Consider the following 19,820-nt stretch of genomic DNA (forward strand, 5'->3'; position numbering starts at 1 on the left):
TAACTCTTCCAGGTTAATTTATTTATAAAAGATCCACTGAAGATGTGTTTAAACATACAGTGCATTTTCTAAATGACATTGTGTTTCAGGCGAGAACAAGCCGTCTATGAAGTTGAACAGCCATACATAGATGGTGAAGACCAGTTTCTCGGAATAAAGAGTAATCAGAAATACTTGGCAAATACTTTGGCATAGTTAGCGACAGTGTGTAAAAGACATTTAGCTATATATCAAAACCTCTCAGGGACTCCGCAATGTATGGCGATGACAGCTCAGCCACTACACACTCCCAGCCAGATAGATAGTGACACGAGACGACTGGAGAGTCAGCAAGCTTGGCCGAGTTAGGATGAGAAGCCGCTGGAAGTTTACTTGGCCTGCAATGACAAGAGAGACAGTTCAGTTCAATACATCTTTATTGTCCCCAAAGCGCAATTTAAGTGCAGCATAAATGTCAGACACTAAGTTTATGCGGAGAAAATACAGTACAATATTGCTGGAGTAAAATGATAAACAGCTGTCACCTATGACAATAATTTTCCTTCTGTGGTAGCAACCTCACACTCATTCCACATGGAGGGCATCCCACCCATCCTTCTTATCCTGAGAGAGAAAAGTGTGGAAAATCATTGTCTATGGTGACATAATCAGGGAGAACTACAGGACAATTTTCAAGAATGCTAACATTACCCCTCTCTCTAATAAAGCCATTTGGATGTACAGGCTGGATTGAATCTCTCCCACCATAGGAATGTTTATGTAGTATTTTAAAGTAGTATACGTAACTGCAATGTGCGTTAGATTAAATTGAGCCCTATGTGTATAAACAAGGTGCATATTTCCCACCTCTGACATGACTGGCAGGTTGCCATGAGGGTGGAGCCACATGGTCCTATGTGCTTTGGTCCTCTGTCTCTGGAGCAGCTTCCTCAGTAACCTCTTGACCCTTCTATCTCTGGGGTCAGCACACTTCACCGCCTTCTTGGTGTACAGTCTGCAGCCACAACAGATAAAGAACATTCACCAAGCCAACTTTTCAAATGAAACATACAGAACACACTATAGATATGGAGCATGGTTTCAAGAAAGCCTTCTCTGAACCAAAGCTTCAACAAAGTTGGCTAGCGAGGCATCTTTTCTTTATAGGTCTTGTTATTCTCACATATTTCCTTCCTCACATCCCTGGCAATTATAGTAGAATCTGAGCCATAACAACATGACCTGGATAGATGACAATGCCTCACATCTCTGAGAGAAATATTTTCTATGTCTGCAGGTTGCTTGGAGATAGTTGGAATACTTGCATGATGGCTTGTATGCTGCAGTCTGGCCCCTCCGTCTGCACTTCAAACCTCAGCACGTCTTTGGTGCGCACATTCCCCTGGGAGTACTGCATACAGCACTGAACGTCTCTCTGCATCTGTACCCCATCACCTAAGAGAGGGAGGAAGTGAGGGGGAGAGAGACATACCCTTATGTCAGACTCGTCAAAGCACACTGACAGTATATGAAAGCGTATTGCTATTGGCTCACAAGGAGGGTTGTTATGATAGATATGAGCTCAAATAGCAAATATTTTTGTTGGAATGCAAGATATTTCATTGCACTGTTCTATACAGTATAGTTGGACTATGCAAGGTTAATATGTAATGGTTGCTCTTGTTGACAGGATATGTAATATTGTCAGGAGTATTGCACACCCCCTATACACACAAGAATGCCAGAGGAATTAGCTAGATCATCCCATGTTCCCCAACAATGTACTGTTATGCCAGTGGCACTGTGACTACATGACAAGCCTTTTCATCCAATCAGAGTGAGTAAACACAGTAACATTAGCCGAGATAACAGTTACCATATGCATGTCATATAAAAGCTGCTCTGAACCTTGTCATATATTATCATTGACATCATCGATCACTTTTTCCCATGAAAGTCTGAGGTATTCAGTTAGCTTGTTATTAACATTCAAGGTTTTGATGTGAAATCATTGTCTTCCTGCATTCTAGCCCTCTGTTTACATCCATGGCTCTCCTCCCTCTCTCCTCTAGCTTCATCTCCTTCGCCATCACTTCCCTGCTAAACTGGCTCCCAGCAGGGTGCATACTGTTGACGGTCTAGTGTAGGTGTTATTGTGTCTTACCTTCCACTGCGTCCAGGAGAACGACAGTCAGAGAAATAACAGTCACAGTCTGCAGCAGAAACATGGTGAGCCTGACAGGGAAGTTCTCCGCTGTATTACCTTCCCCTCTATTGCCGTGTCTCTTATATTCCTCCCTCCCTCCTTTTCCCTCTCCCTCCTGCTCACACTCTCCCTCAAACACACACACTCTCCCCCTCCCTCCTCATCCTCCAGTGCCCCACTCACTGTGTTCATTTCTGTCTTTCCCACTCTTCAAAAGGTGCTTTCCAAAGCTCTTAAAATAATTCAGATTCATGGCATTCTCTAATGCAGTCATGAAAAGTGATCTACCTTGTTGTAGGTGTGACCCACTGCTAGAGCACAATACATCAGTGGGGGCTGCTGAGGGGAGGATGGCTCATAATAATGTCTGGAACGGAAGTAATGGAATGGTATCAAACACCTGGAAACCATGTGTTTGATGTGTTGATACCATTCCACCTAATCCGCTCCAGTCATTACCACGAGCCCCTCCTCCCCAATTAAGGTGCCACCAAACTCATGTGCAATACAGGGAACACCAAACAGCCTGTGATATAAGTAGTGTAAGACAAATGTTACAGTGTACTGCACAGGAGGTTGGTGGCTCCTTAATTGGGGAGGAGGGCTCGTGGTAGTGGCTGGAACAGAACAGAATCATATCAAACACATGGTTTCCATGTGTTATCTGCCATTCCATTTGTGCCGTTCCAGCCATTATTATGAGCCGTCCTCCCCTCATCAGCCTCCACTGGTGTCCTGTAATACATTCATGTGTTTTTTATCCATTCAAATGACTAAGGCATCAGTAATACCGACATGGTTCAAAATACAAGAAAGTTACATGCAGCCTGTTTCCAAAAGCAACCACCACCGTACGCTTGAAGGCTTTAGCTTATCTGAGGTTCAAAGCATCAACATTTCACATTATTAAAGAGTGAGTTGAACCAACAGCAGCAGGGTGTGATTACCAGGAGAAAACACAAGTATTAGGTGTGTCTGCTCCTGTTATGATTTTCATTTAAACTAAATATGTTAAAAACAGATGTCAATAGTCAGACGATGACATAAAATGGCAACCAGCTCTCTACCATTAGACAGATCACAAGATTATGAGAAATATTGAAAACAGGAGCTGATCTGCCAGACGAATGTACATTATAGCTTCGATATTTCATAGTCTCAACTGTGACAGACTTTGTATAGAAGCGATTCTAACATTCTCAATACAACACCTAACAACCTTGTCAAGAGGTTTGGACCTCTCTTGGTTTAATGGCAAAGGTATTGGACTGACAAATGCAAGTCCCAGAAGGCTAACCCATGAATTTACAACATTTGGTGTCAGAAATGGGCATCCAAAGTGTAATAGCAAAAGTTGGCAAGTGCATTACTTAATTGCCTTTAGGACCAGAGTGGGACAAGCCCCCAAATTCACAACTATAACTAAATAATAAAATGTCAAATATAAAATGGCTTATGTTAGAGGAAATGGATACAAAGTTAACGCCGGTTGGCGTTTGAGGATTGAATGACCTGGAGACCCAGAGTGGTGGCTTTGGGAAGAGACCGTTTGCTTTGGCAGGTTGGGTGTCATTAGAACCCAGCTGATGCTCCCTACGATGTCAGAAACCTCCCTTCTAACAAAGCAATGAAACTATTGCAGAATTACAGCCCGTTCTCTAATGCCTTTGGTATTCAATTAAATAAACGAGGTTGAAAAAGGAAGTGGAAGGAATGCTATAAAAATATTTTATACATAAAATATACACAAAGTTAAAACTGAACAAATGAAATAAAACCCTTGTCTGAAAAACAAACAAAAAACTGGAGAGAAAAAACAACTTTTGGACAAGAAAACCCAAATAACCTTTTGGACTGGAAAACCCAAATAACATTAGTCTTTTCATTTTGAGACTGAATACCTACTGTTTAATGTACCTTAGAATAAATGCTTCCAGTGAATACAAGGAAGTGTTAAGCTATTAACTACTGTAACGTTAAGACACTTCATATCTTGTTTTGTATTTTACAGCAGTAGCTACTGGAAATGTATTGTTCTATATAATTATGTAGTTGTACAAAGGAATAATACACACCTGGAGAGAATTCCAAATTCAATGAATAGTCAACGTGGTAAAACACACCGCCAATGAATACAGGACAAATGATGCTTTAAATCCCTGCTGAATGATGGGATTTAGGTAGGTATTAAGATGACAAGGCCACAGTGTAATCCCTACTGTGTGCATACCTGAGCCCTGGAAGTGAAACTATGCAGTCTGTTGAGGGGTGTGGAGGGGGCAAGAATTCAACCCTTAAGAAATCAGGTTTGGAATCTTTCAGCTGCAAAAACATACCTTCCCCATTACTCCAGTCTGCTCCTGAGCCAAACACATTGTATGCATATCTTTGGGGCGATTAATAGATCATTGTAAAAGTATTCAGAAGACCACAAGTGACTGTAAATCCACCTATGAAGTCATGGACTAAACCAGTGTTCCTCTGAGGAGGTAGAGAGCCGGAGGAGGGATAAGTATGTCCTGGGGATGTTGTAGGGCAAGGATAACTATACCTGTGGTCCAGGCCAGGGCTGTTTAACCCAAAAGAGTGTTATTAACTAGGCAAGTCAGTTAAGAACAAATTCTTATTTACAATGGCGGCCTAGGAACATTGGGTTAACTGCCTTGTTCAGGAGCAGAACGACAGATTTGACCTTGTCAGCTCGGGGACTCGATCTAGTGTTAAGTTAGGTTTCAGGGGGCATATCTTCGTCCAATTTTGAGATGCATAATTTATCAAGCACATAACATTTGGTATGGAATGTCTGGAACTGTGTGAATAAATAGGTGATTATAGTCCATTTTAGGACATGGTCTTCTCTACAACTTTCTGAAGATTGATCAGCTTTATGCCCTAATTTCATTTAAAAGGTGTTTCACAGCTCTTTATGTTCTGATCTTGTGAAAAATCCCCAAAAAGTTGGGGATGTTTTAACTTAGGGAATAGTAGACTTTAGAAAAGATAAATCAAGTCACATTCTATATATGCTCATGTGTCATTTAAAATGGGTGTAAAACACTTCTTCATGGTTACATAATGAATGATTGAATGTTCTTATCTTGACATAAAGTAAGATGGTTCCACCTAGACTTATATGAGAATTTCTTTATTTATTGTGGCAAATAAAATGACGTCCATCCATGCAACATGTGATGATATTTTATTATAGCCAGGGCACTAGATGTTCTATGCTGCCTGGCATTCTTCCGGTGGGAGTAGACTGGAACCCTTTGAGGCAGTCCTCAAACTAACATCTATGGTTCACTCAGGATTGTATTTATATACTGTAACACTAAACCTGAACGTGTTTGGTTAAACATAGAAATCAATTATTTAAAATCATTGCAACACTCAATGGTCTTGACAGTGCTCATGTGGGGAAACAGAACACTTTTCCAAAACGGATGTGTCCATCAAAAACGGCAAAAATAAAAACATGTCAAATCAAGAAGGTAGGGGACCTTGTAATAAATAATCCTCCCAATTTTACTGGTGCTAGGAAATAAATTACAATGACATTAAATGACTGAAAGTTCTCAGAAATACTGAAAAGTAACCAATGTTTAATGAAGTGTGTAATTGTTCATTAGAAATCATTTGGGAATGAAATATATTGTTCTGCAGCAATATAATTCATGGCAGGTGGGCTAAACTGCACTCAACCCACTATTCTGTTGATACACTAAAGCAGAACCTATTCAGGAATGCACAAGGAGCACCTAAGATGTTGTGTATTTTTTTGTCCAGCCTTGATTTCCTCCAGATACATTTCATTTGCCATAGCTCCAGACCACCAGCACAGCTACTTTCCCCAGCATGTGCGTCTGTCCTGGCGTGAGCCATCGTAATCTTCAGAAAAGCTCATATTATGCTTTTTTGATTATGGACCTGTCCTGCAGCTCAAGTCCCTCTCTCTGGCCCGATAGTTTATAGAAACAGCAAAACAAACAGGATATAATGGTATGATACGTAAATATAGTCTCTAAGCTTGGAACCTGCAGACAGAGTAATAGATATTAGGAAAGGAAATGCCCACCGTCTTACCCCTTAGTCCGCAAAATAGACCTGGTCATTTGCTAGACCCCCTGTAAAGCATTGTGTCTGCTAGAGGTTTTAAATGATTTTGGCTGGATAGAATTTGATGTATCGTACTTTCCATTTTATTAAAATGTTAAGTCTATATTTTCCTCACATTGGAAACTGGCACAGTGTAGTTGTTGCCTAAACAGCTGGACACTACGGAACACTAAATGAAGATGGATGCATTTCTTTTGAAAATAAATTACACTTCCCAATAAAGCTTTCTTGATTAAAACGACAATTTTTTGATTTACAAACATTTGTATGATTTATTTCAAACACACCTCACATTACTTAGAACAACAAAAAAAGTCAGATTCCTTGCATACAAGACTAATTGAAGGAGGATCATCAATGATGTCAGTATATACTGTACATGTTCAGGAAGGGAACTCCTTGCAACCAGTACCAAAACCTTCTCAAATATGTAATTACCAATTCAGTGATGTCACTTCAAAAGCAAGACAGGTCAGTCTGGTTTCCAAATGCCTCTGATCTTTGAACTGCTTTCTTTCTTCTGAGAGTGTCTAGGCATCTAGAGTACCTTTAAAGAGAACATAGAAAAACAAAATATTGTCAACCATACTATACAAATCTATTATTAATATATACTACCGTTCAAAAGTTTGGGGTCACTTAGAAATGTCCTTGTTGTTGAAAGAAAAACATTTTTTTTACCATTAAAATAACATCAAATTGATCAGAAACAGTGTAGACATTGTTCATGTTGTAAATGACTATTGTAGCTGGAAACGGCTGATTTTTAATAGAATATCTACATAGGCGTACGGAGTTCCATTATCAGCAACCATCACTACTGTGTTCAAATGGCAAGTTGTGTTAGCTAATCCAAGTTTATCATTTTAAAATGCTAATTGATCATCAGAAAACCCTTTTGCAATTATGTTAGCACAGCTGAAAACTGTTGTCCTGATTAAAGATGCAATGAAACTGGCCTTCTTCCGACTAGTTGAGTATCTGGAGCATCAGCATTTGTGGGTTCGATTACAGGCTCAAAATGGCCAGAAACAAAGAACTTCCTTCTGAAACTCGTCAGTCTATTCTTGTTCTGAGAAATGAAGGCTATTCCATGCGAGAAATTACCAAGAAACTGAAGATCTCGTACAATGCTCTGTACTACTCCCTTCACAGAACAGCACAAACTGGCTGTAACCAGAATAAAAAAAAGAGAAGTGGGAGGCCCCGGTGAACAACTGAGCAAGAGGACAAGTACATTAGTGTGTCTAGTTTGAGAAACAGATGCCTCACAAGTCCTCAACTGGCAGCTTCATTAAATAGTACCCACACAACACCAGTCTCAACGTCAACAGTGAAGATGCGACTCCGGGATGTTGGCCTTCTAGGCAGAGTTGCAAAGAAAAAGCCATATCTCAGACTGGCCAATAAACAGAAAAGATTAAGATGGGCAAAAGAACACAGACATTCGTGAGATGCAGAAAAAATGAAAAGATGCTGGAGGAGTGCTTGACACCATCTGTCAAGTATGGTGGAGGCAATGTGATGGTCTGGGGGTGCTTTGGTGGTGGTAAAGTGGGAAATTTGTACAGGGTAAATGGGATCCTGAAGAAGGAAGGCTATAACTACATTTTGCAACGCCATGCCACACTGTGGACGGCGCTTAATTGGAGCCAATTTCCCCCTACTTTATTATTATTATTTTTTTCTTTCACCTTTATTTAACCCAGTGGGCCAGTTGAGATCAAGTTCTCATTTACAACTGCGACCTGGCCAAGATAAAGCAAAGCGACAACAACACAGAGTTAAACACACAGTCAATAACACAATATAGAAATCTATGTACAGTGTAAACAAATTTAGAAGATTAGGGAGGTAAGGCAATAAATAGGCCATTGAGGCGATATAACTACAATTTAGCATTAACACCGGAGTGTTAGATGTGCAGATGATGATGTGCAAGTAGAGATACTGGAGTGCAAAAGAGCAAAAAGATAAATAACAATATGGGGTATATATGAGGTAGTTGGGTGGGCTATTTACAGATTTACTGTAAATATCACACCTGTAAGCTGCTCTGACAGCTGATGCTTAAAGTTAGTGAGGGAGATATGTCTCTAGCTTCAGTGATTTTTGCAATTCGTTCCAGTCATTGGCAGCAGAGAACGGAAAGGAAAGGCGGCCAAAGGGGGTATTGGCTTTGGGGATGACCAGTGAAATACACAGCAATCGGTTGAAGAGCATGCATTTAGTTTTACTAGCATTTAAAAGCAGTTGGAGGCCACAGGAGTGTTGTATGGCATTGAAGCTCGTTTGGAGGTTTGTTAACAGTGTCCAAAGTGCCAGATGTATACAGAATGGTGTTGTCTGCGTAGAGGTGGATCAGAAAATCACCAGCAGCAAGAGCAACATCATTGATATATACAGAGAAAAGAGTCAGCCCGAGAATTGAACCCTGTAGCACCCCCATAGAGACTGCCAGAGGTCCGGACAACAGGCCCTCTGATTTGACACACTGAACTCTGAGAAGTAGTTGGTGAACCAGGTGAGGCAGTCATTTGAGAAACCAAGGCTGTTGAGTCTGCCGATAAGAATGCAGTGATTGACAGAGTCAAAAGCCTTGGCCAGGTCAATGAAAGCGTCTGCACAGTACTGCCTTTTATCGATGGCGGTTATGATATCGTTTAGGACCTTGACCATGACCAGCTCGGAAACCAGATTGCATAGCGGAGAAGGTACGGTGGGATTCGAAATGGTTGGTGATCTGTTTGTTAACTTGGCTTTCAAAGATTTTAGAAAGGCAGGGAAGATGGATATGTCTATAACAGTGTGGGTCTAGAGTGTCTCCCCCTTTAAAGAGGGGGATGACCGCGGCAGCTTTCCAATTTTGGGGGATCTTGGATGATACGAAATAGGTTGAACAGGGGTTGCAACCATTTCGGCAGATCATTTTAGAAAGAGAGGGTCCAGATTGTCTAGCCCAGCTGATTTGTAGGGATCCAGATTTTGCAGCAGGACAATGACCCAAAGCACCGCGCCAAACTATGCAAGAACTATTTAATTTCATTGTTCTTTTCTCAACCATCTACACACAATACCCCATAATGTAACACAATTTCAGGAAGGCATTCCTAATGTTTTGTACACAGTGTGATAGATACGGTCTGTGTGTGTGTCTATCACACCGTGTACAAAACATTGGGAACACATGCTCTTTCCATGACAAAGACTGACCAGGTGAAACCTATGATCCCTTATTGTAGATGAAGATGATGATTTAGCCTTAAGACATTGATTGTGTATGTGTGCCATTCGGAGGGTGAATGGACAAGACAAAAGATTTAGGTGCCTTTGAACAGGGTACGGTATTAGGTGCCAGGCACACTGGTTTGAGTGCTTCAAGAACTGCAACGCTGCTGGGTTTTTCACACTCAACAGCTTCCCGTGTGTATCAAGAATGCTTCACCACCCAATGACATCCAGCCAACTTGACAACTGTGGGAAGCATTGGCGTCAACATGGGCCAGGATCCCTGTGGAATGCTTTCGACACCTTGTAGAGTCCATGCCCTGACGAATTGAGTTTGTTCTGAGGGCAAAAGGGGGTGCAACTCAATATTAAGGTATTCCAAATATTTTATTATTTGTATTGTATTTGCAAGATATTCTACTGCACCTTTGGAGCTAGTAGCATAAGTATTTTGCTGCACCTGCTACAACACCTGCAAATATGTGTACGTGACCCATACACTTTTATTTGATTTATTACTGATTCAGTACAGCCAATGAATCAGGCAAATGCATCACAGCAGGATCATCCGATTACAAAAAATCTATTATCAATTTTATGAGGAAAAAACATGGTAGAGGTTTAGTAAAGAAGCATCCTTGGAAGAGAATGGAAGAGAACTTACCTTCCAGAAAAGCAAACTCATCTATGGCCTCGATTGCATTGTCTGTTAGTGGAAAAAAACAAAAACAATAGTTAGGAACAACTAGTCAAAGGCTAGCCCAGGGGTAGGCAACCCTGTTCCTGGAGTGCCGCTGGTACTTTGATCAGTTTGGCGACTGCCTAAATTCAACACACCTGGTCTTCTAGGTCAGTTAAATCAAAAACTAGGGTTGCCTACCTCTGGTCTAGCCTAAGTGGCCACCATTCCTGGTCCTGTAGAGTTAGGCCTATACCTGATTTAACTTACCACGGTCTTAGTGGTGAGGAAGAACAAAAGCCTGCACACCAACTCAAATACAGTTTTTCTGTACACACTTTTGCTGTAGCCCCAGATAAACACCTGATTCCTCTTGTCAATGAATCATCAAGCCCTCAATGAGATGAGGTGTGTGTCCTACAATAAAAGTGTTTATTGTTGGTGGGAGTTGGTGTGCAGGCTTTTGTTCTACCTCAACACTAAGACCTCGACCAGTTGAAGCAGGTATAGGCCTAATACGTGTTTAGTACTGGGATGGAACAGGGTCTGCAAACCCTGTGGCTCTCCAGAACCAGGGGTTGGTGACCATTACACTAAGCATATGGTATATAGGATCAATGTTTGGTCTACAACATGTCCACTTGACATTACGAACCTAAATCTTTCCTCTGCAAAGTTTTCCTCTTTCCTTGCTGGGCATACACCAGGGCATCTTTGGCAATCATCTCAACAAAGAGTTCCTGGAAGACATGAACTGAAGTTTAGTATACAGTGAGTAACATCCAGGGATGTAGTGCTGCCGGAGCGCAAAGGAGCGGCGCTCCCTCACTTTTCAATTTTAGAATACATGGAGCTGGTAAAACTACTTCTGGAAAATTCATTCTAATGATTTCTAAATCAAATTATATTGAATTACCACTAAAATTCCATGAAAAATGATAGGATGACAAACCAAATAAATATGTATAGCAGCCTAGAGGTAAATGGTGGTTTCTTCCCTGTCTTATCTCTGGCAGTGGCTAGAATGATTAACTATAGGCTGTGTGTGTGCACTGCGGAGACCTGTAGGAGGCTTGACCACTTTGGCCAATTAGAACTCTGAAAAAAAGTCAAGTCACTGTGCGTCTGCCTTGATGTTCATAAAACTCCACGAACCCCCTCTTGTGCAGTGGAACCCAGAACAATGTGTGATCACTTGTTTACAGAGACAGCGTCCTGTCGAGGACACCCAAACCAGTAGCAACCGCAAAGCTCAAGGAGCCTGACCCTCTCTGGAAGTTGCTGAATAATTGCTTGGCTATTGGTTGAGACGTAGGGCCTGTTCTAGCTTGGTATGTCAAGATGGGCAATTGGAAATGTGAATTGGGCCATGTTGGAGGAAATAATGCAGTTACAGAAATACAGGGGGTGGAGATCGGGTGCCTTGGGAGAATTGGGGGGTGTGAACAACGTCTAGTATTAAGGAAGTCTCAAGGTATTGCTCGCCTGAGGTAGAGTATCTCATGATAAGCTGTAGACCACACTTCTACCGAGAGATGAAAACTACCGAGAGTTTTCATCTATATTAATAGCATAGCTGTCTATTTACCACCTCAAACCGATGCTGGCACTAAGACTGCACTCAAGCTGTATAAGGCCATAAGCAAACAAGAAAATGCTCCATCAGCATGTCACATGTGCAACCAGAGGGGAGAAGGGAAAAAAGATTCTAGACCACCTTTACTCCACACACACAGAGATGCATACAAAGCTCTCCCTCGCCCTCCATTTGGCAAATCTGACCATAATTCTATCCTCCCGATTCCTGCTTAGGAGCAAAAAACTAAAGCAGGGAGTACCAGTGTCTCGCTCAATACGGAAGTGGTCAGATGACACGGATGCACAATTGGTGGCTGACTAAATACTTTTTTGCCCCACTGTATATACTAGGCAGTGTCAGAGGAAGGCCCAAACATGCATTTCACACTAAGGTGAATATCTGTTATAAAATTTGATTTGAAGTAGACAAGGATGGGAAAAGGGTGAGGAATCCTGGGAGGATTCCAGGGAGTAGTTGATTTGTGCCAGCACATAGTGATAGGCCAACAAGTAATTTATGCATTAGTAAGGTTGGCTTCTTAGCGTTCATAGCAATAGTTATCAACTGTACCGCAGTTATTGAATGTAAATCACAGAAAATAGATGTTGTGGTGGCAGCTGGAGACATGTATTTGGGTATAAGAGATTTGACATCAAACTAGTTACAAGGTTTGTTGAGAGGTGGTGTTCCATCCTCCCAGGACCTTAGCATGGTGCAGGAGCAGATGGGGTCAAAGTAGTGGAATTGGATAGTGTATATTTAATGAGTAAAGGTGGTGTTGTCTAGGGCTATATTTCACATTCTTAGAGGAACAGGACAAATGAAGAGAATTTAATGTAGGTAGGTCGTGACTGGCCTCACACTCCAGTACAATAGGTGGCGGTGTATGCACCTAAAAGTTGAATGCGATCCACCATCCAAATCCCAAAGAAGGACTGACTTCAAGCACCCAAAGACTAGCCCGGAATTACTGTCGGCTATAGAGCCCCACAGTGGAGGGGTTGGGTTAATGCAGAAGACACATTTCAGTTGAAAGCAATCAGTTGTACAACTAACTAGCTGTCCCCTTTTCATAATACCAATAAAACCATGCAGTCCACCATTTTTCCCATAGGGGATTTTAGAAACACTTCAAATAAGGGCTGTGTTTCATGACCAGCTGGCTAGAGCGTTTACAGACAGAGGTCGACCGATTGTGATTTTTCAACTCCGATACCGATTATTGCATGACCAAAAAAAGCCGATGCCGATTTTTTTTTTTTTTTGTAATACTGCCAATTACAACAATACTGAATTAACACTTATTTTAACTTAATTTAATATATTAATAAAATCAATTTATCCTCAAATAAATAATGAAACATGTTCAATTTGGTTTAAATAATGCAAAAACAAAGTGTTGGAGAAGAAAGTAAAAGTGCAATATGTGCCATGTAAGAAAGCTAACATTTAAGTAAGTTTCTTGCTCAGATCATGAGAACATATGAAAGCTGGTGGTTCCTTTTAACATGAGTCTTCAATATTCCCAGGTAAAGAAGTTTTAGGTTGTAGTTATTATAGGACTATTTCTCTCTATACCATTTGTATATCATTAACCTTTGACTATTGGATGTTCTTATAGGCACTTTAGTATTGCCAGTGTAACAGTATAGCTTCCGTCCCTCTCCTCGCTCCTACCTGGGCTCTAACCAGGAACACAACGACAACACCCTCAAAGCAGCGTTACCCATGCAGAGCAAGGGGAACAACCACTCCAAGTCTCAGAACGAGTGACGTTTCAAACGCCATTAGCGCACACCCCGCTAACTAGCTAGTCATTTCACATCAGTTACACCAGCCTAATCTCGGGAGTTGATAGGCTTGAAGCCATAAACAGCTGCTGGCAAACGCACGAAAGTGCTGTTTGAATGAATGCTTACGAGCCTGCTGCTGCCTACCACCGCTCATTCAGACTGCTCTATCAAATCATAGACTTAGTTATAACATGATAACACACAGAAATTCGAGCCTTAGGTCATTAATATGGTCGAATCCGGAAACTATCATCTCGAAAACAAGACGTTTAATCTTTCAGTGAAATATCGAACCGTTCCATATTTTATCTATCGGGTGGCATCCATAAGTCTAAATATTCCTGTTACATTGCACAACCTTCAATGTTATGTCATAATTACGTAAAATTCTGGCAAATTAGGCGGCCCAAACTGTTGCATATACACTGCCTCCGAGTGCAATAAACACAAGAGAAGTGACAATTTCACCGGGTTAATATTGCCTGCTAACCTGGATTTCTTTTAGCTAAATATGCAGGTTTAAAAATATTTACTTCTGTGTATTGATTTTAAGAAAAGGCATTGATGTTTATGGTTAGGTCCACATTTGAGCAACGATATGCACCGCATCGATTATATGCAACGCAGGACACGCTAGATAAACTAGTAATATCATCAACCACTTGTAGTTAACCTGTTGCTTCTACCCGGGACGCTTGCGTCCCAACTAGAGCTCTGGAAATGCAAATGCGCTACGCTAAATGCTAATAGTATTAGTTAAAACTCAAAAGTTCATTAAAATACACATGCAGGGTATCGAATTAAAGCTACACTCGTTGTGAATCCAGGCAACAAGTCAGATTTTTAAAATGCTTTTCGGCGAAAGCATGAGAAGCTATTATCTGATAGCATGCAACACCCCAAAAGACCCACAGGGGACGTAAACAAAATAATTAGCATTTCGGCGTTACACAAACCGCACAATAAAATAGAAAACATTCATTACCTTTCACCATCTTCTTTGTTGGCACTCCTAGATGTCCCATAAACACTATTTGGGTCTTTATTTCGATTAAATCGGTCCATATAAAGCCTAGATATCGTTATATGTAGACTGTGTGATAAACGAAAAAAACATCGTTTCAAAACGTAACGTCATTTTTAAAATTCAAAAAGTCGACGATAAACTTTCACAAAACACTTCGAAATACGTTTGTAATGCAACTTTAGGTATTAGTAAACGTTAATAAGCGATAAAATTAATCAGGAGGCGATGTAAAGAATATTAGCTGTCCGTCTGGAAAAATGTCCGGCTAGAAACTCAACGAAAATATCCGGTCCTAGACCGGATTAGATACGGTGTCCTGTATGTGTTTGACCAAGAAAAAACTCGAAGGGAAATGACAAGACTCTAGACACCCTGTGGAAGCTGTAGGTACTGCAACCTCAGTCAATTAATTGTGGTTCACGTTTATCAATGGGTTCAAGTAGCGCATGGATATATTTTCCCCATTTTCAGTGATCAGTTTTTCCTGTGCTTTTCGATGTAAATGCCGTTCTGGTAAAGCCACAGCAGTGATTTAACCAGTTTTTTAAACGTCTTGAGTGTTTTCTATCCACACAGACTAAGCAAATGCATATACTATATTCCTGGCATGAGTAGCAGGGCGCTGAAATGTTGCGCGATTTTTAACAGAATGTTCAAAAAAGTAGAGGGTCGACTGAAGAGGTTAACTAGTGATTATGATTGATTGATTGTTTTTTATAAGACAAGTTTAATGCTAGCTAGCAACTTACCTTGGCTTACTGCATTCGGGTAACAGGCAGTCTCCTCGTGGAGTGCAATGAGAGGCAGGTGGTTAGAGCGTTGGACTAGTTAACTGTAAGGTTGCAAGATTGAATCCCCCGAGCTGACAAAGTAAAAATCTGTCGTTCTGCCCCTGAACGAGGCAGTTAACCCACCGTTACTAGGCCATCATTGAAAATAAGAATGTGTTCTTAACCGACTTGCCTAGTTAAATAAAGAATAAATAAAAGGTGTTAAAAATACATTAAAAATAAAAAATAGGCCAAATCCGTGTCCAAAAATATAGCCATTCCGATTAATCGGTCGACCTCTAACAGACATATTCAATCTCTCCCTATCCCAGTCTGCTGTCCCCACTTGCTTCAAGATGTCCACTATTGTTCCTGTACCCGAGAAAGCAAAGGTAAATAGAAGGGTGTTCTTGAGCGGCTAAATGTTCTTTACCATTCGGCCATCAGATTTGCCACCAATGCTCCTTATAGGACACATCACTGCACTCTATACTCCTCTGTAAACTGGTCATCTCTGTATACCCGTCACAAGGCCCACTGGTTGATGCTTGTTTATAAAACCGTCTTAGGCCTCACTCCCCCCTATCTGAGATATCTACTGCAGCCCTCATCCTCCACATACTTGACCCGTTCTGCCAGTCACATTCTGTTAAAGGTCCCCAAAGCACACACATCCCTGGGTCGCTCCCCTTTTCAGTTCGCTGCAGCTAGTGACTGGAACAACCTGCAACAAACACTCAAACTGGACAGTTTTGTCTCAATCTCTTCATTCAAAGACTCAATCATGGACACTCTTACTGAAAGTTGTGGCGGCTTTGCGTGATGTATTGTTGTCTCTCCCTTCTTGCCCTTTGTGCTGTTGTCTGTGCCCAATAATGTTTGTACCATGTTTTGTGCTGCTACCATGTTGTGTTGCTACCATGCTGTGTTGTCATGTGTTGCTGCCTTGCTATGTTGTCGTCTTAGGTCTCTCTTTATGTAGTGTTGTCATGTGTGTTTTGTCCTATATTTATCTTTTATTTTTAATCCCAGCCCCCGTAGGAGGCCTTTTGGTAGACCGTCATTGTAAATAAGAATTTGTTCTTAACTGACTTGCCTAGTTAAATAAAAAAAATGAACTAAATTACTATCGCCACATAGCACTCACTTCTGTAATCATGAAGTGCTTTGAGAGGCTAGTTAAGTATAATATCACCTCCACCCACTTGAATTTACATACCGTCCCAATAGATCCAGAATACGCAATAGACATCACACCGAACACTGCCCTAAGAGGAATGTCTATGTAAGAATAATGTCATTGACTACAGCTCAGCCTTCAACACCATAGTACCTTCAAAGCTCATCATTAAGCTCGGAACCCTGGGTCTGAACACCGCCCTGTGCAACTGGGTCCTGGACTTCCAGACGAGCCGCCCCCAGGTGGTGAAGGTAGGAAACAACACCTCTACTACGCTGATCCTCAACACAGGGGCCCCACAAGGGTGCATGCTCAGCCCCCTCCTGTACTCCCTGTTCACCCATGACTATGTGGCCATGCACACCTCCAATTCAATCATGAAGTTTGCAGATGACAACAGTAGTAGGCCTGATTACCAACAACGACGAGACAGCCTACAGGGAGAGGTGAAGGCCCTGGTGGAGTGGTGCCAGAAAAATTACCTCTCCCTCAATAAAACAAAGGAGCTGATGGTGGATTCAGGAGACCGCAGAGGGAGCACGCTCCCATCCACGAGACCACAGTAAAGAAGGTGAAAAGCTTCAAGTTCCTCGGCGTATACGTCAATGACAATATGAAATAGTCCACCCACACAGACAGTGTAGTGAAGAAATTTGGCTTGGTCCCTAAGACCCTCACAAACTTTCACAGATGCACCATTGAGCACAGCCTGCAAACGCTGGGCTCTCCAGATGGTGGTGCGGTCTGCCCAACATATCACCAGGGGCACACTGCCTGCCGTCCAGGACACCTGCAGCACCTGATGTCACAGTAAGTAATATTTCTTATTTCCATTATTTTCCTTTAATGTGTGTGTATTGTTGTGAATTGTTAGATACTACTACACTGTTGGAGCAATGTACAAAGAATCATTTTGCTACACCCGCAATAACTGCTAAATACAGTGGGGCAAAAAAGTATTTAGTCAGCCACCATTTGTGCAAGTCCTCCCACTTAAAAAGATAAGTGAGGCCTGTAATTTTCATTATAGGTACACTTTAACTATGACAGACAAAATGAGAAAATATCCTGAAAATCACATTGTAGGATGGTGGAAAATAAGTATTTGGTCAATAACAACAGTTTATCTCAATACTTTGTTATATACCCTTTGTTGGCAATGACAGAGGTCAAACGTTTTCTGTAAGTCTTCACAAGGTTTTCACACACTGTTGCTGGTATTTTGGCCCATTCCTCCATGCAGATCTCCTCTAGAGCAGTGATGTTTTGTGGCTGTTGCTGGGCAACACGGACTTTCAACTCCTTCCAATGATTTTCTATGGGGTTGAGATCTGGAGACTGGCTAGGCCACTCCAGGACCTTGAAATGCTTCTTACGAAGCCACTCCTTCGTTGCCCGGGCGGTGTGTTTGGGATCATTGTCATGCTGAAAGACCCAGTCACATTTCATCTTCAATGCCCTTGCTGATGGTAGGCTTTGTTATTTTGGTCCCAACTCTCTGCAGGTCATTCACTAGGTCCCCCCGTGTGGTTCTGGGATTTTTGCTCACCGTTCTTGTGATCATTTTGACCCCACGGGGTGAGATCTTGCGTGGAGCCCCAGATCGAGGGAGATTATCAGTGGTCTTGTATGTCTTTCCTTTCCTAATAATTGCTCCCACAGTTGATTTCTTCAAACCAAGCTGCTTACCTATTGCAGATTCAGTCTTCCCAGCCTGTTGCAGGTCTATAATTTTGTTTCTGGTGTCCTTTGACAGCTCTTTGGTCTTGGCCATAGTGGAGTTTGGAGTGTGACTGTTTGAGGTTGTGGACAGGTGTTTTTTATACTGATAACAAGTTCAAACAGGTGCCATTAATACAGGTAACGAGTGGAGGACAGAGGAGCATCTTAAAGAAGAAGTTACAGGTCTGTGAGAGCCAGAAATCTTGCTTGTTTGTAGGTGACCAAATACTTATTTTCCACCAATTTTTTTCCTAATTTTGTCTGTCATAGTTGAAGTGTACCTATGATGAAAATTACAGGGCTCTCTAATCTTTTTAAGTAGGAGAACTTGCACAATTGGTGGCTGACTAAATAATTTTTTGAACCCACTGTATATGTACGTGACCAATAACATTTGATTTGATGTAGGCTTACCCTGGCGTGACATTTTGATAACTATGTAAATCTCTCTCGGACAAGGTGACGTATCAATATATTCGGCTCTATTTACGCTCAGATTCAAAACTGCTAATTAGCATCAAAATAGACATCATGCAAAACTACAAATCCATGCAAGCTCCACCACGTCATCGCTAACTGATCCCTTTGCTAACAGGTATTGTGTCAATTAAAAAAAAAATGTGCAGAAGACAGTTCACAGAATTGTCCATTTAAAGAAATGTTGCATATCTATTCCTACATCTAGCTAAGATTATAGTTAATCCAGAGAATCTTAGTTTTACCTCAATTTGGCAGTCTTGTCCAAATTAACATTGCAGTTGTAGTTCCTTATGATAGCCACATTAGCAGCCAATTAGCATTTCATTTTTGGGAGGGTAAATACATGCAAATATATTTGTTAGGAGAGATTTACACAGCTATGAAAACGTCGCGCCAGGGTAAGCCTACACGAAACACAGCCCATATTTTAAGTGTTTCCAAAATCCCCTATGGGAAAAATGAAAGGTGGGAAAACGATAGGAACCATTTCCCCGTTTGACCTCTAGGTTTTATGGGTATTATGACATCCTGTGGTACTCAATTAACTAACTACAACAACAAGGTCCATAAATCAGCTGGCTAGCCAGTAGACGTTACATGGCATTAGTTCATGTTGACTGTAGGCTACCAAATATGAAAACAAACTATCATACTGGTAGCTACTCCACGTAATAGTTTTAACTTACTGTGGCTTTAGCTATGATAAACACAGACTCTTGACTGGCGAGGGACACGTCTGGGTCGGCTTTCATCAATGCCTTGATGCGGGATAGCGGTAACTTCGCGAGACGGTTCTGGGGAGCTCCTGCAACAGGCCCAGTTTGTTGGTTGTTCTCTCCAGCCTCGTTCCCCCGTACCTCTTCCTCGCCTTCACATCGCTCTGGGTCCGATTCTGTGGGTCCCAAGGGGGCGACAGAGACTGCAACACTTTCCGCCATTCTCTTGTAGCCACATACAGTTCGTAGCTAGCATGTGCTACTTTCCTAACGTAGAAAACGTGTTCGAATTCGAGAATCACACATTCGAATGTCCCTCCCCTTTCACTCCCGCCAACTATTCCT

General features: G+C 41.5%; 2 protein-coding genes across 3 annotated transcripts; both read right to left on the minus strand.

Moving 5' to 3' along the window:
• ccl44 (chemokine (C-C motif) ligand 44) lies at positions 1-6,447 on the minus strand. 2 transcript variants are annotated; one of them, XM_029633440.2, is made up of 5 exons: positions 2,144-3,396; positions 1,305-1,434; positions 847-994; positions 525-603; positions 1-377 (listed from the first exon to the last, which is right to left on the minus strand). In XM_029633440.2, the coding sequence occupies exons 1-4, from the start codon at positions 2,205-2,207 to the stop codon at positions 565-567; spliced, it is 381 nt and encodes a 126-aa protein (XP_029489300.1). In that variant the 5' UTR covers positions 2,208-3,396; the 3' UTR covers positions 1-377; positions 525-564. The 2 variants fall into 2 exon arrangements, with proteins under 2 accessions (XP_029489300.1, XP_029489301.1); XM_029633441.2 differs by lacking the exon at positions 525-603 and having other exon boundaries at positions 2,144-6,447.
• A 98-nt stretch (positions 6,448-6,545) lies between these two features.
• On the minus strand, positions 6,546-19,784 carry pole4 (polymerase (DNA-directed), epsilon 4, accessory subunit). The gene is made up of 4 exons (XM_029633909.2): positions 19,446-19,784; positions 10,864-10,948; positions 10,194-10,235; positions 6,546-6,848 (listed from the first exon to the last, which is right to left on the minus strand). The coding sequence occupies exons 1-4, from the start codon at positions 19,695-19,697 to the stop codon at positions 6,832-6,834; spliced, it is 396 nt and encodes a 131-aa protein (XP_029489769.1). The 5' UTR covers positions 19,698-19,784; the 3' UTR covers positions 6,546-6,831.
• Between the last annotated feature and the right edge of the window lie 36 nt (positions 19,785-19,820).

The sequence above is a fragment of the Oncorhynchus nerka genome, linkage group LG25 (genome assembly GCF_034236695.1).
Source record: "Oncorhynchus nerka isolate Pitt River linkage group LG25, Oner_Uvic_2.0, whole genome shotgun sequence".
NCBI classification, from domain to species: Eukaryota; Metazoa; Chordata; class Actinopteri; order Salmoniformes; family Salmonidae; genus Oncorhynchus; species Oncorhynchus nerka.